The 16,545-nt window shown below is 41.5% G+C and overlaps 1 protein-coding gene across 1 annotated transcript; it reads left to right on the plus strand.

The window, feature by feature from the left end:
- The first annotated feature begins 216 nt into the window (after positions 1 to 216).
- On the plus strand, positions 217 to 14,809 carry SH2D1A (SH2 domain containing 1A). Its single transcript, XM_021548426.3, has 4 exons — positions 217 to 353; positions 11,894 to 11,957; positions 14,277 to 14,412; positions 14,769 to 14,809. Exons 1-4 carry the CDS (start codon positions 217 to 219, stop codon positions 14,807 to 14,809), a joined length of 378 nt encoding a protein of 125 aa, XP_021404101.1.
- The last annotated feature ends 1,736 nt before the right edge of the window (positions 14,810 to 16,545 follow it).

Here is a 16,545-nt window from a genome sequence, read left to right on the forward strand (position 1 = left end):
GGCAGAAAGGGGAACAGGAAAAAAACCCACAAAAATTCTGTGCTCGTTCCTCACTCTTCCCTCAGTGCCGTCTCACCCGTGCAGAGGCTTCAGAGGTGTGAACACATCCTGTTTACATCTGCCGGCGAGACGCGGAGGCTGAGGGAGCGCGCGGCTGGGGCGCGCTCGGAGGAAGCGCCAAGCCCGGGAGAACGGCTGCAGCGGGACGGGCCCGGCATGGACACGGTGCCCGTCTACCACGGGGCCATCACCCGAGAGGCTGGGGAGAAGCTGCTGCTGGCGGCGGGCACGGACGGCAGCTACCTGCTGCGGGACAGCGAGAGCATCCCGGGGGTGTACTGCCTCTGCGTGCTGTGAGTGGGGCCGGGAGCGGGCCGGGAGCGGGGCCGCCAGGGCTGCTGAGGGGCAGCTGGCTGCCGACAGGCCCCCCACAACAAAATGTGTTCCAGTGTTACCACCTGCTTACCTGAGTGAGGCTTTCGGCTCCTTCAGGTCAGGATAGAGGTGGGCAATAAGTGGTGTGGGGTCCCACACCAAGCAAAGAGGAGCGGGTTTTGCCTTGCAGAGCCCATGCATCCCACAGACAAAAAGCCATAAAGAGGAAGCAGGCAGGCATATGGGAAGGATAAGCAAGGTGCATGGAGAAATGCCAGGCGACTTGGCTCAGGATGGTGTGTACTGCCTCTTTGTGCTGGTAACCCTCTTGCCTTCTGCCTGTGTCCTTCTGCTTCCCTAGTGTGCTCATGGGTGTGCTCAGCAGCATCCCCGGTCACCCTGTCACTGGGAAAGGTAACACCGAGTGCTGCCATCCAGAATGTGCCTTTGTTCAGGATGCTCTCAGTCCCACAAGCTTGTGGCTTGTCCCACAGGACACGAGGCTTGGAGCAAACTACCTGTAATGGACATAAAATACTGATGGTAACAAACTAGGTGATAATGTTTCATCAAATAAGATGAAAAGGGAGAGATCTGATGGGATGATCTGTCCGAGAGAAGGCAAAGGTTCCCCTGGGAGAGCTGGGGGACTTTATATTCATAGGACCTCATTTTAATGAGGAAACTTAATTACCGTACTGTTGGCAAAATTCTTGGAAGTCCTGGTGACACCGTACTGTTGCATCAGAAAAACAAAGATGACATTTATGCTTGACTTCAGTAGGGGAAGGAACACTAGAGAAAACACTTTTAGGTGCAGCATGAAATCAGCTAACAGAGGGAACTCGGGTACCTGGCAAAAAAGAGGAAGACGGTCCTAAGTCAGGTTTTCCCCAGATCCCATGAATACATTTCTGACAAGATGTAATTAAGCCCTGGGTGAGCATCATTATCTTCCAGTTATAGACCAGTAAATGGAGACATGCAAGAAGGTTATAGCAATCCAAAAATACACAATACGCTTCTCAGGAAAAGTCTTTGTGGCAGAGGATGTATTTTTTCTTCTCTCATGAAATCAGATGAACCAAGTTAGGTGCTCCTGCTAACAAATACCTTAACAGAGAGCTGAAAAATGGGAAATAAGAAGCATCTTAAGTTAAATGAAAATGGAATAGACATAGCAAGACGTGAGGAGTGCTATGATTCCTGTGATGGGAATAGGCAATAAAACCAGAATCTCTTTAAAATAACTATTAGAGGAAATGGGGATATACCAGCCTTACACTCAGAAGTCATTCAGTGCAGGTGAAACACTAAGGCATTAGAGAAAGGGTCAGGAAGAGTGTTACAATGCTGAATAAGACAGAAAATAATAGAATTAGTCCACCATCAGTCTTAATCAGGATGTAGGTACGTAACAAGGTCGTTCAGTAGTACACAATCAGTTGGGATTTTTTGTATACTGGTAGTAATTGATGCCCTTTGAAAGAAATTTAATTAATTTACTAAAATATGGAATATGAGAATAGGAAGAAATTAAAGCATTTCTAACTGTGAAGCTCTGCAGTCTTTGGAGGAAAAGACACTTCAGTAAGAAACAGACCAAATTGCTTCTGAAATTATGGGCCATTCATATCTCCATGGTATGTTGCATTGAAACATATGTATGATAAACAAAAGGGTAAAAGCAAAAAAAATATTAATGGTGAGTGTTCTGAAGGCTCAGAACATAGATCCTTAATAGTTATTCTATAAAAGAAATTTGAAATAGATAAAATCTAAATGAAAAATATTATGATGAGTATGAACTGATACAGAAAGAAAGGTGGCTAAAAAATGGTAGAATTAAGTCTTGGTTCCAATGCTTCTTAACAGTCAGTTCAAATAATTATGTAAGGAAATAGCAGATATGGGAAACAGCATGTCACACAATAACTGTGGAGACAGTTTTTATACCAGGAAAGGATCCCACACTGAGAGCAATGACAGTTTGAAGAACTGTGGGCTATAAACTAGAGAAGTGCTTTGACAGGCAAAGTTTGCCAAAGCAGAGCACTTTAGTGGAGAGACTGGAGGAACAGGAAGGGAAGGTGTGAGAGATGGAGATACGTATTTGGTAGAGAATGCTGAGCCTGGCTTTGGCAAAGGAACCAATGGACATAACCTGTCCAAATTCCAGTCTGAACATCATGGGAACAGATGGAATAGGTGACAAACATGCATGTGCAGGGCAGCTCTGGTAAAAACTGAGGGAAGTGTGCAGTTGCTGTTTTTACTCTCTAAGAAAATTAAAGAAAGAATAAGTATTTATCTGCTTTTTAAAGTACTTCATTCTAAATAAATAATGGAAATTATTAGGAATAACAAAGTTATTCAGCAGTTTACATTGTAGTTCAGAATCCATGCTGAAGATCACTATAAGAATATATTGACATACAAAGATCAGACAAAAGATTAATTTACTAGAAGTAATGAAGTGATCTTTGAAACATGGGGAATAAAGCTGATCAGCCATTAGATATACTGCAATAAGTATCAGAGCTAAACAAAATATTTTGCATGTTTCCAGTGAAAAATTCTACCAGAAGTGTGTATGTTTTATACTGTAGGTAGTGTTTCTATTGCCATTAGAAAACAAAAAGAGAAAACTAGTCCAGTTTTCCAAAATCAAGACATGTTCAGTCTGTCTTCTTTCCCCTCTCCCTCCACTTACCTGGGGAACTAAAACAAACCAAAACAAAGTCCTGCAGCTTCCCAGTTCTAACCCTTTTTAGGGTTCCTTTTTCCGTCAACGGGGAATTACAAGGCACAGTTCTGATGAAAAGAAATATTTATCAAAAGAGCAATTAAGCATATATTTGGATGACAGTGGTGTCATCTGCTTGAATTCACATTAGTGGCTACTCTGCAGTTCCAGCTCTAGGTACTGTAATTGTCAAGCCCTGTGATTTCACTGCATGCTTATGCTCAAACAATGTCTCCTTTCCCCAAGAAACTGCATAAATTTGTAATGCCACAGTCACCACCACATCTTCCTCCTCAAGCACCTCCAAAAAGCCCTGACATATTTTGGCAGGCTTTGAGCCTCTTAAGGCACACAATGAGTACTGCAGTGTTCATGGTCAGGCTCATTCACCTTTTGCTTTTCCAATTAAAAAGTGGAGCCCTGACCTTTAAAAAGGAGAAGAGTCAAAGACTTCATGAATCCCTTGTGACTGATGCTGATTTTACAGGGCAGGCATAAAAGAGACAGGTAGTAGCATAAAACCTGACCTATAGAGGTGGGTAACTGCAGCAGGCAGCACCCTGTTGGAGCATTCATCTAGAAAACTCTGCTTTCTCTCCTCTTTGTTTCTGCTGAGCTACTGATTTATCTCCCTTGAATGCCACTTTCCACTTTCTGAAGCTGAGATGTGCACATGGTGTGCCTGAAAGCCTTCAAAGACACAAATAATATTTTCTTGGTGTGACTGCGACAAAGCACAAAGGACTCACTTTCAAAAATATTTTAAGACCACAATTAAACTATTCATGGAAGAGTAGGAAGGTTTTGATTTGCAATTGTATGCTTGCAAACAGAGGTGCTACTTTCAGATTTTGGCAATGATTTTAATACCAGATGCTCCTGGGTCTTCACTGTATGAATATCATTATTGAATTGATAATATTTACTTTAAGGATGTTGTGAATATGTCAACAGAGGTACACAATCCTTTCCTGGAAACTTTTAGAGTTGCACTGAAAAGCAAGATTTTTGCTGTTCCTGAGAACTGGTCTAGAAGAAATGCATATGGTTTATAAAACATACACGTTATACCCATAAACAAGTTAGACTCTACACACAGTACCACCAGCGTTTTAATATCAAGCCTGATTGTTCCAGGGAGCTTTCTTTACTGGTCTGGTTTCCTCTTTGCTCAATGCCCCATTTGACATTTTTAGCACACTCAGAAATCCTCTGTGCTCACAGCTCCTAATGAAGTCAGCGGGGGACACGGGGCACACTAATGGTGACTACTTTGAGGAGCAGCCTCTTCAGCCCTGCCTGAAAAATGCATAAAGAAAGTGCCTGAGAGTGCCAAAAGCCCCATGATCCTTTACAGATATATGAGCACACATGCAGAAACAAGCAGCTCATGCCTGAACTGGCAAAGATAAAGCATTTGTAGTTTGGGTTTTAAAATTCACATGCTTGAAAATACTGAGAATGTTAGTAGTTTCAGAGCTGTAAGTAAGACAAACACGATGTGCTTGTCAAACTGTATGTTCAGATGATTTGTTTGAAACCAGCTGTTTGTGAACTGTGCTGCATTAAATTTGTGGAGAATAATCAAAAGCTGGAATTGAAAGCTGTTTAGAGCTCTTGAAGCAGCAGTAATGGCAACAGGGATAGGCTGCAGTCCTATCAGATTTTACGTGTGCTATTTTTTCTGTCACTGCAGCCATAGTGCACAAGTTCAAGGCAACGTGCCAAAACTTTCTGATGAGACAGATCCATCAGCTGTACAGTACAAAGGTGTAATACAGGGTCACAAGCCAGCCTCAGCTGAGCATTTCCTTTGTTTCCTATGTATTCTTTTTGATAGACAGGGCAGAATAATTGCATTTTTTTATAACACTGCACATCATCATCATAATCATCATTTAAGACATAATTTGAAACAAAATAAGCAGACCTTCAATTCAGCATAGCTGCTGCAAATATCACACACTGTTTTCAGCTTTGAAAAAAGTCTTCTATAGCACAATGGTAAATTTCACTGAGGTGAGTATTTCAGGTGCCTGCTTACCAGAGTGAGTGTTGTCTTTGCTGAGCATAACTTATCTAATGATTTTCACATATTCCAATGACTTTTCTTGGAAAGATAGACAGCCTGAATCATGGAATTGATGAAATTTAGTGGGAGGCTACGTTATTGGCCTGACGTAAGGTAGTAGCCTTCTAATTAGCATCTCAGATTTGAATAAATTCTTACTTTATTTCTGAATTTCAGGAAATTTCTCTTTGAGGTATTGCTTTTGGCTGGAATCTCCTTGTTGCAGACTGACACAAACCCTGCTCAGAAAGGCTACACACTTGCTCTTTGGGTAAATCAGCAGCATTTCTTCAGATAGTTAGGAGTGTTGAAGTAGTAAAGATACTGACAATCTTTCACAGAAATTTCTGCATAAATCCAGAGCTACTTCACAAGACTTAACTTTCTCTTTTAAGCTTTTGTTAATTTCAGAAGATGACACATTTTTTTTATAATGCTACAGCATTACAGCAAGTTCATATGTATAACTCATGTGATATTGAGGGTAAATTTTTCCCACAAGAAGTGTTGATAAAGGAATCAGTGACAGGAATCAATGACAGAAATCAGTGACAGAAGTGTTCACTCTAGTGCTGCTGTGATTTAAACTATAGTCACTCTGTTGGGCTTCTCAGATGTTGTAAACACCAGTCTAACCTATTTTATTCACTCTTGCAGACTTGTATCTTGCACATGATCTCAATGTGAATGCTATTTCTTCAGCTTGAGTTAGTTGATGAGTGGTAATTTCTGAGTTGCCGTGCTTAGCTGAGACCTAAGTAAGGAGGGAATCAGCCTGTTTGTCAAACAGAAAATACAAATTCTAGGAGAGAGTGAAGAAGAACTTAAGGGCTCCAAGGCACTGCTGCATATTCCCCTAAATTCATGAGTTTTGGCTTTGTGGTAGCCATCTCCCACCTTTGTAGCTCCTGTTGTGCCCATGCAGTCACCCACATTCCCTGTCCAGAGCTGTCCACTGGGAAACACCCTGAAGTTGTTCCCTCTGGGCATTCAGGAGCTGATCTGCGCCTACATCAAACACCTATGGTAGGGCAGAAGTGGCTCCAACCTGACCTATGCTCAACTGCTCCATGCCATTGACCCCTTGAGCTGCCCAGCAGGGCTCCTCTCCAGAGCAGGGTGGTACTCATCTCTATGGCATTAAGGGGTTTCTAAGCATTATCTCTGCTTGAGAGATGAAGAATTTAACTGTTTCGCAGAAGAGAAAGGTGACACAGGAGGCCCAGGTCTGCAGTACCCTCTAGCTTTGGGTTCCCAGTGTAAGGGCCATGGGAAGGGATTCTGAGGCTGCCCAAAGTTACTCTGCACAACTTGCTGACTTTGCTTGCATTGCTGAGGTCTGTTTCCTTGTTTCATACAACTTTGGCTTCCAAAACACCCATCTTCTGCTCCTGGTTGTTTCAGCATTTTGTGCTACTCGCAGACCAAGCCCCCTCATACTTTACCTCTGTGTATCCGCTTCCTTACTCATTTAGTCTTTCTGTCAGAGGTTCAATGTTTGTTGCTGTTTCCTTGCCCAGCTTGCACAGATATTGGTCCCCTTTTGTTTCCTTCCACATCCATCCCACTTAATCCCAAACTTTCTGTCCAAGATGCCCAATTACTAAATTACCTTCTGGTTTTTACCTCACTAATCTAGGCCAGGCAGCACACATACATTTGAGATCATGGACACTGCTTGGCTGAGTGCCTATAGTACAGCCAGTCTAGACATGGTGATGTTACAACTGCTAACAACCTTTAGAGGGTGCTTCTCTTGCAGCCTAGAGGGCCACTACTGCTTTCAGAAAGTGCAAGAGATATACCTTCTCTCAAACACATTTTATGTCTTACTCTGAAAACTGGGCACGCCCTCCTCTGACAATTAGAAGATTTTTTTTAAACATGGGAAAAGCATTGTTTTGCTTAACATGTTCCCTTCTGCATTCTCCATCCCTAAATAAGGGTGAGGCAAACCAAAGAAACGAAATTTTAGTCTGAAATGCTGAAATGTGGCAAAGTTATAAGAAACTGACTCTGGGCAGTTTCTACACTGTTTGTAGGCTACACCATAGCCTGATTCTTAAACTATGTTGTAAAATGAAATTCCAAGGTAAGGTCAGGTTGTAAATGTACCAGGTAAGAAATGGTGATTGACATAAAGCAGTGACATCTGAAGAGAAAGATACATATAGAGGAAGAAATTGATGTAATTTATTGCTGACATGGCTTTACCTCATCTCTCTTTCTTCCTTTTAATGTGTTCAATTTTGGGCTCAGAAACGAATAAAAATTAGTTTAATAAAATTTCCCAACTGAGATGCAAAGTATTTGGAAATGCTTTTAAAGTATACCATGCAGCTGAAATGTCATCATTAATTTTAATCTGCAGCATGCGTTTAATGTCCTCGGGCTATTTCAACGGTGCAGAAGATTGTAATCATTCACCTGTTCAAGTAAATGCAGCTTTAACAGATCTGATCACAGCTAAAAAGGAGGAATGGAGAGGACAGGTAGACAGATGGTGTTTCAGTATGTCATCTGTGAATGATACCTTGGTAACTCCTTGAGAGGAATTATCTGGCTATAAAGAAAAAAACCTGTAATATAAAGTGGACTGGTTCCTGTAATAACAACTTTTCCTAGGTTTTCCTTTGACAAAGTTTTCCAAGGGAATGTTTTGAAATGAAGACTGTGTTAGTGCAGTTTCTAGCTGGTATAACACAGCCTTCCCTATGGAGACAAAAAAAAAGTGAGATTTCACACAAAAGTGTCATTACTGATGACCAGAGCACCCTTTAATAAGTGATATCAGGTATTGTTCTTACAGCAATATCTCTTTTCTGCTTCCCCTCACCAGCATTTTGGCGTTTTTTGCCTATGATAAAAAATTTCTAGAGCCTCATTCATCAAGATTTGAATTAATGATTGTTCCTCCCCCTTGACCTTCACTGACAGGAGAGAGGAGCTTTGCTGTAGTGAGTGAGGCTGTGTTTGTCCTTGGGACAGGTGAAGAAATGGGGGAATCTTGACCTTCAGTGAATCTTTACCTGGGTATCATGAGCTGGTCTTCCTCCAAGATGTGCTGATACACTGATGTACTGAGAGTGCTCCCTGAGATCACACCATGTATAGGAACATTGTGTCTCTCTAGGAGCCTTTTTTCTGCCCCGAAGAGAGTAAAATGTAGAAAATTGAGCTGTCCTCTTACATTAGCTGGAGAATTTCTCATTTCCTGAGACTTAAGTTTCAGTAAATGAACTTTTCACCTGCTTTTTTCCAGTGTTACATGCTTTATTCTTTGGAAGGTAATGTCCTCTGCAATCTCAATTTTAATTTGTGTATTTAATTTTTCTTTTAAGAAAAGCACCCTGATCTTCCTTCAGCCCACACTGATCTTAGTTCATGTGAGGTAGATTAAATCATAAAAACCTTTTTCACGGGAGACTTTTTCCCATGTAGCAGTAAACTTGACCCAAAATCATGTCACTTGTAAATGGAAGGTAAACTGTTTGAAGTGGTAATGAAGGAAGTTCCTGCTGCATGACAGGAGGTTTTGATAAGATCACATTCATTGGGAGAGTACTTATCAGAAGAGCTGTAATTCATTTTGTGGAGACCAAGGTCTCAATGGAAAGTAGTTCAATGGGAAGACCTAGTTGTTCATCCTCTTAACAAAATGCACTTCCTTCCTTTTGGGCACTGCCTTTGAAGAGGCAGATGTGGATGTCCAGGTCATCTCCCATTTACACAGTGTCTTGCTTTCCTGTTGGCTTCAGAGCAAGTAACAGATGATAATGTTGTGTTTTTCAACTTGAGCACAGTAAAATCCCTCAGACCTGTCAGTCATTCCTTCTCTGGGAAAAACATGAACATTTGCCAGGAGAGTGGAGAGCTCTCACTTGTCCCTCACGAGGCTGTGATAACAATGTCATTCTCTTCCCATTCCCCACACTGTGCTCAAAGCATCCATCTTCTCAAATTCTTGTTTCTTTTTCAGAACCTCATGGCTTTTAATCTGAACTATCCTTTGTGCTTTCCCTGTGCTCAGCTGAAATATTTTACAGTGTAATATTTAAAAAAATGCAGGATAGCTGCCTATCTTGTATCTCACCATACTTCAATACTGAATATTATTTTATCTGACCTCTGTTTTTCAATTAATTTTGCTTAACAAACCTTTCTGGCAGAGTACTGAGAGCTTAGAGATAGTTCAGAGTCAGAACAGCACCACAGCCTCTCAACCTCTTCAACTCAGCAGTCTCTTGTGTAGAGAAAATAATGAAAGAAACAACAAATGGCAGTTTTCCAGACAACCATGCTGTTTGTAGAAAAATCAGATTTTAAAGGGACTGAAGTAGCTGGATAAACATTTACTTTGGGAAAACCAAGAATCAAGCAAGGGTAGTAGAATCATAGAATCATAAAATGGCTTGGATTTGAAGGAACTTTAAACATCCTTTTGTTCATCCAGTTAATCTAATAATCTAATTCCAACTTGCCCTGATGCACTAGACCAGGTTGCTCATACCCTTTTGCACAGTGTAATATTGAAAATAGAAGGCAAGGAATGAGTTTTAGATGTATAGAATCATAGAGGTATGATTCTGGTGGATTTGAAACTTGAAAAACATTCACTGTGGAGAAGGTTAAACACCCACTTCAAAGAGATGGAACAAAATGCCAGGACCTCTCTGGTATTTCCCAGTATATTATGGGAAATCCTGTAAAATCTTCATTTCAGTAAGCATGTATTTGGCTGGTGTTCTGCATACTTAGGTACAGCAAAGCTCCTTGTGGTTTTGAGAAAAAGATTCATGTGAACATTGTGTTACAAACAGCTGATGAAACAGGCACAGCTCTCAGTCTTTAAGAAAGAACATGATGGTACAAGACTCTCTGAGTGGCCTAAAGCGAGACACTGGATTCCCCAAACAAGAACATACATAATCTAGTGTCTTAGAGGAATGTGCTTTTAACCAACTGGGTTTGAGTTGTGGCTTCATACACCATTGACCATGTTGCCATACCATGAACAGGAAAAGCAGTTCCACATTCTTTCTTCCTCCTGCAGCCACAACAGGTTGTTCACATCTCTCCCCAAGGTCCGAATGCCTGAGGGACTGCAGATTGCTGGAGAAGAAAGGAGGGGAAAAACAGTGATGGCTGTTTTCCTACTTGGGTTTCCATGAAGTGAGTGTGGCCAGCTGCTTTTCTGGCTGTCCGGTAGCATATAGAAAGTCTGGGGAAGAGTCTCTTGGTAGACATGAAGAGGTGGATGAAGCTGTGGTGGGATTGTGGAGCAGTATCAGGCACATTCCCACACTTGAGGAGAGGAGGGCAGTGTCTCAGCTGTGCACAGGGAGCTTGTCCCTGCAGCAGCCCCGATGGGAGGGAACGGCTTTGTGCCCTTCACCTCTGTGTCTGATCCCAGTGGGAGTCAAGTGGTGGGGGCAGAGCTCAAAATCACCACAGGCATTTTGTTCCCACTTTGATGGGTTGTAGCAGCAACCCGGCTCTTAACAACTTCCTTCTAGGGCAAATTATACCAGCCACCACTTTGCAAAGGTTGCTGTAATGACTTTTAAATGGGAATTTTTCCAGGAGCCATGACACAGATCATAAGTAATTGCAATCATATGATGACTTTGTCATATGATTGGTTTCTCATATTTTGTAGTAACTGCTATGATGCCATGCATAACTGGAAAGAAATACAGTATGTTTCTGCTTTCTTAAGAATAAGAATTGATGGTCAAATAGGGAATGGTCCTTAAAATTCTGCTGTGTAGTCATGTAAATCTGTCTAGTGTGAATAGAAGCATAGAATCATAGAATATGCTGAGTTAGAAGGGATCCACGGGATCATTGAGTCCAACTCCTGGCACAGTGCAGGACACCCCAAGAATCACACCATGTGCCTGAGAGCATTGTCCAAATGCTGCTTGAACTCAATACAGTCTTTCTTATCTGAGACCATCTAAACTAATGCTGTACCCATGGATTTGCTATTATTTGATTCTGAGCTAAATTGTTGGATATTAGTGTAGTAACCTACCATGTAAATAATTCACTGAGTTGGGTTCATGAGAGAAGCAAGAGTGACTTTGGCATGAGTTGTGCCTTCTGATTAAACTATGGCTCCTTATTCTCCAAAGACTCTGATTTTAAAAGAAGGAAGATTCCATACTCTTATATGTCTCTTTTATCAGTATTTGAAAGTTGGGAACGTATGGGCAAAGCAAAGAGTAATTGATTTAACTCCTATATAGCTATATAGTGGGTATAGCTTTCCAAATAAATTACTGCTGTTAACATCTGCATTTAAATAAGTCACAGAACAGTAATGCTACCTGTCAATAATACACCTTCTCTTTTTGCAGGCAAAGTGTTTCTGGTGTGTGTCAGTGAAAGGATGTAACTGAAAAAAACTAATAAAAATGCTAAGAAAGGAATAAAAGCAATGGCATTTAACCTAAGATAACTGAATACTGCTAAACTAGATCTGGGTCAGACCAATGCCTCTCATCCCAAAAAAACTCAATAGATTTAACACTGCATCTAGCCAGTGGGTTTTTTAGCTACCTAGAGCCTTTAGAGGTGAGTTTATTTTTAAGGAAAAGTTAGCAGATGAGCTAATTCTCACATAACAGTGTAGTTCTTATGAAAATTGTCACAAGAAATGAATAATAAATACCTGTTGGTTTTTTTTTTTTCCATAGGCATCAGGGTTATGTTTATACCTACAGAGTGTCCCAGACAGAAACTGGATCCTGGAGTGCTGAGGTGTGTAGTTCTCCTTTCCCTTCTGAAAATTTCTACATCCTGTTTGATATAGATTATAGATTTAATGAAATATATTCAAATTATTCATGTTTCTGCCTAGTCTGATTTTCATTGATGGTAATCGATCTAGAGTGCATCCATCAGTAAGATGTCTTGGTGCCACATCTGACAGTCTAGAACTCATAAATTAATTCCCTGTTTCATTTCAGCTGTTGCATAATGCAATAGTGCATCATTTTGCATCATTTAAAATGGCAAAAATATTGTGGTTTTATAATTTGACAAGCACAATCTGTTTCCTTCTATCCTATGTACCATCAATGTCAGAATACTAAAGAAATAATTTTCAATATATGGTGTTTTAATTCATTAATCCAGATTAATTAATCATTAGTGCAAAATATAGCCAAAACTTGATACAAAATATATTTTCACCCATCTGATAATAAATTGGTAATCTGGGTGCAGAAAAACATTACTTGTAATACAGACAACATTTAGGTTGATGAAATTGGGATGTTAATCTCTATATATTTTATGATTTTTTCCCTTTGGATGTACTCTGTATATTAATTAATAATTAGCTTTCTGTTTTTATGTTAATAAACATTTATGTCAAATATTGTATAATTTCTAGACAGGCATAGTTCCTTGGCCGTTACTGTATTGGAAGTGATTCTGGAACACAAAACTGATTCTTGGGGTTACCCTGAACAGATCAGGGGGCGGAAGTGACTGACATTACTGTGGAGTAGGTAATTATCCATGTGACTCTTAGGAATAGTGCCCAGTATTTCTTCCTATAAGACATCAGGATGTTGATGTAAGGTTTAGGATTTGTAGTGCCCAAGACGGAAGATTTTCAGGACAGGGTGAGGGTGACAGTGTAATAATATGCCAGAGTAAGCACTGGCATCTGTGGAAGAATGCCAGGATGCCAGGGGCCTCCACCTGTGCAGGGTAATTCCATGACTGAGGCTGTAGCCTCTTTTTACCCCAGATGACATCAGCATCTGCAGTGAGGTTTTTCTGGTGCTATATAGACGTGCTATAATGTCTGGCCTGTGCTGCTGCCCTGTGTGTGGCTTTTGGGCTTTCCCTGGCTGTATTTTAGGCAAACCTTACCTGAATTTCATACCATAGGTATGCTGAAGGCCCAGGCTTCTCTGTACATTCTCTGCTGGAGAAGGTCCTAGTTTCAGATCCTTGATACCAACCCATAAGGAACAGAAACCATTAAGTAAATGTTGTAAGACCATGTTGGCTTCAGCTGTTAGACACAGCAGCCTAGGTCCAACTGATCCCCACAGAGTGTGCCTCCAAGGCCAAAACAGACTCCAGAGGCAACTGGTCCTTTCCTGCTTCTGCTTCCTTCCCTGTGGCTGGTTAGTCTCTGAGCAAGGTCAGGCCACACCCATCTTTCAAGGTAGGGAATTTAAAACAGTGCTGGTGCAATCCCAGCCAGTGTGAAGATTCCAGCTGGTTTCAGGGAGGCTGTATTTACCTTACAGCTGCTGGGTGAGAGCAGTGTTCCTTGAGTGGGACTATGTTGGCAGGACCCATGCTTATCCTCCCTTGACTTTGGTGAAGAGGAGTTATTATGAGAACACTCTGAAGGATTTAACAAAAACATTGTATTTTTGATTAAAAACAGAGTTTCATTTAATACTGTTTGAAAAATTGCTAATTTAGAGAGATAGAATAAATTCACTTTGAATATATAGGTAACATTTGGCTGCTGTCTGTACAAGAAGTAGACAGGAATACTGAATGAACACATAAGCCAGCACTGAATGCTCCAAGAAGGTTTGCAAAGAGGCTGTGTCCTTGCTGGAATTTAGTGGTGTGAGGACTCCCTCTCTGTAGTAAGCATAGGTTGCTCTCTAGATTTTCTCACTGGTGTTCCTAGGATGGAACTATCTGATACAGGCTAGAAAGTTATTGGTAAGGAGGTTAAATCACTGTCTGCAATAAGTCAGGGTCAGAAATAGAAAAGGGTCACTTTAATTCTGCCTAATTAGTGTGGCAGGTGAATGTGGGTAATTAGCGTGGGTTTCTCTTGTAGTGATTAAGAAGTTGTCCCTCTTCACCTTTCTATTGCCATGCTGCTGGGAACTGCTCAGTGTAGGAAGGCTGGGGTGCCCTGGGGAAAGCAGAGAGCAGTGTGGCTCACTGACTCCCTGAAACAGGCACATCAGGGGATTCACATCCATGGCTGTCTCCTTCCCTGGGAGCTGTGTGCATTTCTGAGGACAAGGCCTGTGTGCCAGCACAGAGTACCCAGCCCCCCTTCTCACCTCTCCCCCTCTGGCTTTGCAGACTGCGCCTGGGGTCCACCGGAGGCTCTTTCGGAAAGTGCACAACCTCATTTCGGCCTTCCAGAAACCCAACCAAGGCATTGTGACACCCCTGCAGAACCCAGTTGTCAACCACATGAAAGCCAGCTACTCCCCAGGTACTGGTGGGGGGAGGAAACCTTGGCTGCAGTTGAGCAGAGCACTCCACAGTGGCAGGCATAGAGGTCTTAGACTTGTACATTTGACCTGAACTAGCCAGCAGAGTGACCTTGCCAAAAACGTGCTCTTAACCTTGCTATCGTGTAATTTGAAATGCTGTCGCTCAGGCACTCATTACAGACAGGGCCTGTCAATGTGATAAGAAAATGGATTTTGAATATATATTCCTGAGTGCTATGGGAGCAATAGCTGCCTTCCCTCACCACCACCCTTGCTTATGGAAGTATGAGCCTTCTGGACTGTCCATTTTCTTACAGTGTTCATCTATTCAAATATTTGTGATTATTTCTCTTAGGGAGGAATGAAGGCTATGACTTCCACCTGCAGCCATCATGAGGATGTCTCCTGAAGTGTGACATAACCACATCTTCCAGCATCTCCTCTAATCTATGCTTTAAAACAGAATGATTTATATGATAGTAAATACAACTCTGTGAGTTTTTCTTGTAACATTTGCAGAAATGTGTATTTCATAGAATTTATTGCTCAAGATGTAGAAGGTTAGATTTTAGAGTACTTTGAACTTAGGCTGGGGTATTTTTTGGTTTTGTTTTGGTTTTTCCCAAGAGAGGATAAAAAAGCATGAAGTGCTAAATCCTTTATGTCTATTTTTCCCCTTTGTACTGTCAAGTAAAAATATTTTTCCCTTCAAGATCAGTTCTTAATTAATAATTAGTTATTAATTTTACATTGCTTAACTTTGGATCCTGCTTTGCTTTGTTCTGCTTGGTATTTATGCAGAATTGGGCAAATCCCCGTAGGAGAATTGTTTACATTAAAGTGTCCTTGCCTTGGATGGGCTGTGTGTTTGTCATTCATAGAGTTCCTAAAGATATTCCAGACATGAAACCATGAGGATCCCCACTAACTGATTTCCCATCAAAGCGGTTGTCCTGCCCTCTAACAAAATCTGTAGTTTTCACCAATGACCAAGAGCATAGGTAATGCACAGAGTAAAAAAGAACATCTGATGAAGTGGAAAGCCTTGTTCTTTGCTTTTAGGTGTTCCCTGTACTTGAAACAAGCCATCCTTGCATACAAGTTAAAAAATAAATTATTTTTGCATGACAGCTTTTCTTTTCCTCTCTGTGTGTTTCCATACTGGTGCTGGGCTCTTGGAGGAGAGTTTTGAATCTAGAGGACTCATTAGCTGTGCAGGGTTAGCATGAGGCTGCTGGAGAACTCAGAGGACGTGCCTTTTGCACTTGGGCTGGAACATGTGTGATGGCACAGTGCTAATGGACTGGCAGACAGTAGGAAACACTTTTGAACACTTTTTTTGGGTGTCCTATGGTCCTCTTGTTTGAGGAGATAGGGTTGTGTTGCACTGCTGTCCACAGTCCAGACTGCCTCTATGTGGCTTTTTGCCAGGTAGGCTTGTGTGAATTCCTGTGGGCTTTGGGAGGGACCCCAGCTAGGGCCCAGCCTCGTTCGTGTGCAAGGGGGATGCATCTGGTCCCGATGGCTGGTTTGTGCCACTAGCAGTCATGCTTCAACAAACATAAATGGTTCTGACTACCAAAAGAATGTGAGTCTCACGTGCTCCCATCCAAAGCAGAAGACTAACAGTGATTAAAACTGGACTACAAAAATATATGTAATTACAGAAAAACATTCCTTAAACATCGTATAGGCACCTTTGGGTTGCTCTGGTTGTGTTTTATGCCTATACTTGTCTCTGCAGATCTTGGAAGGCTGAAAGTATTTCCTAAGAGAGAAAGAGGCTTTTTCCAGAAATGCCAGGCTGCAGACTCAGGGAGAACAAAACTGACTGAATTTCACCAGCCGCTGCCACCTGCAGCTTGGTGGCACAGAAGGAGGCCCCACATCTGCCTTGTTTTCACCTCACTAAAGGCAAGGTGGATGTGAACAATGACAGAACTATGTGGGCTGCAAGTCCATGATTCAGCATGGTGGATGCTCCAAGTAACATTTGATAAAGCTGAAGGGTTTACCTTTTTACCCCAAGTGTGTGAGACAGTGCATGCAATAGCAGATACTCTGTGAAGCTCAAGTTTCTTGTAAATAGGAGTAAGTGCAATAAATGAACAGCCCCGTCTTAACAGGGACTA

Source organism: Lonchura striata, chromosome 14 (assembly GCF_046129695.1).
Source record: "Lonchura striata isolate bLonStr1 chromosome 14, bLonStr1.mat, whole genome shotgun sequence".
NCBI lineage: Eukaryota > Metazoa > Chordata > Aves > Passeriformes > Estrildidae > Lonchura > Lonchura striata.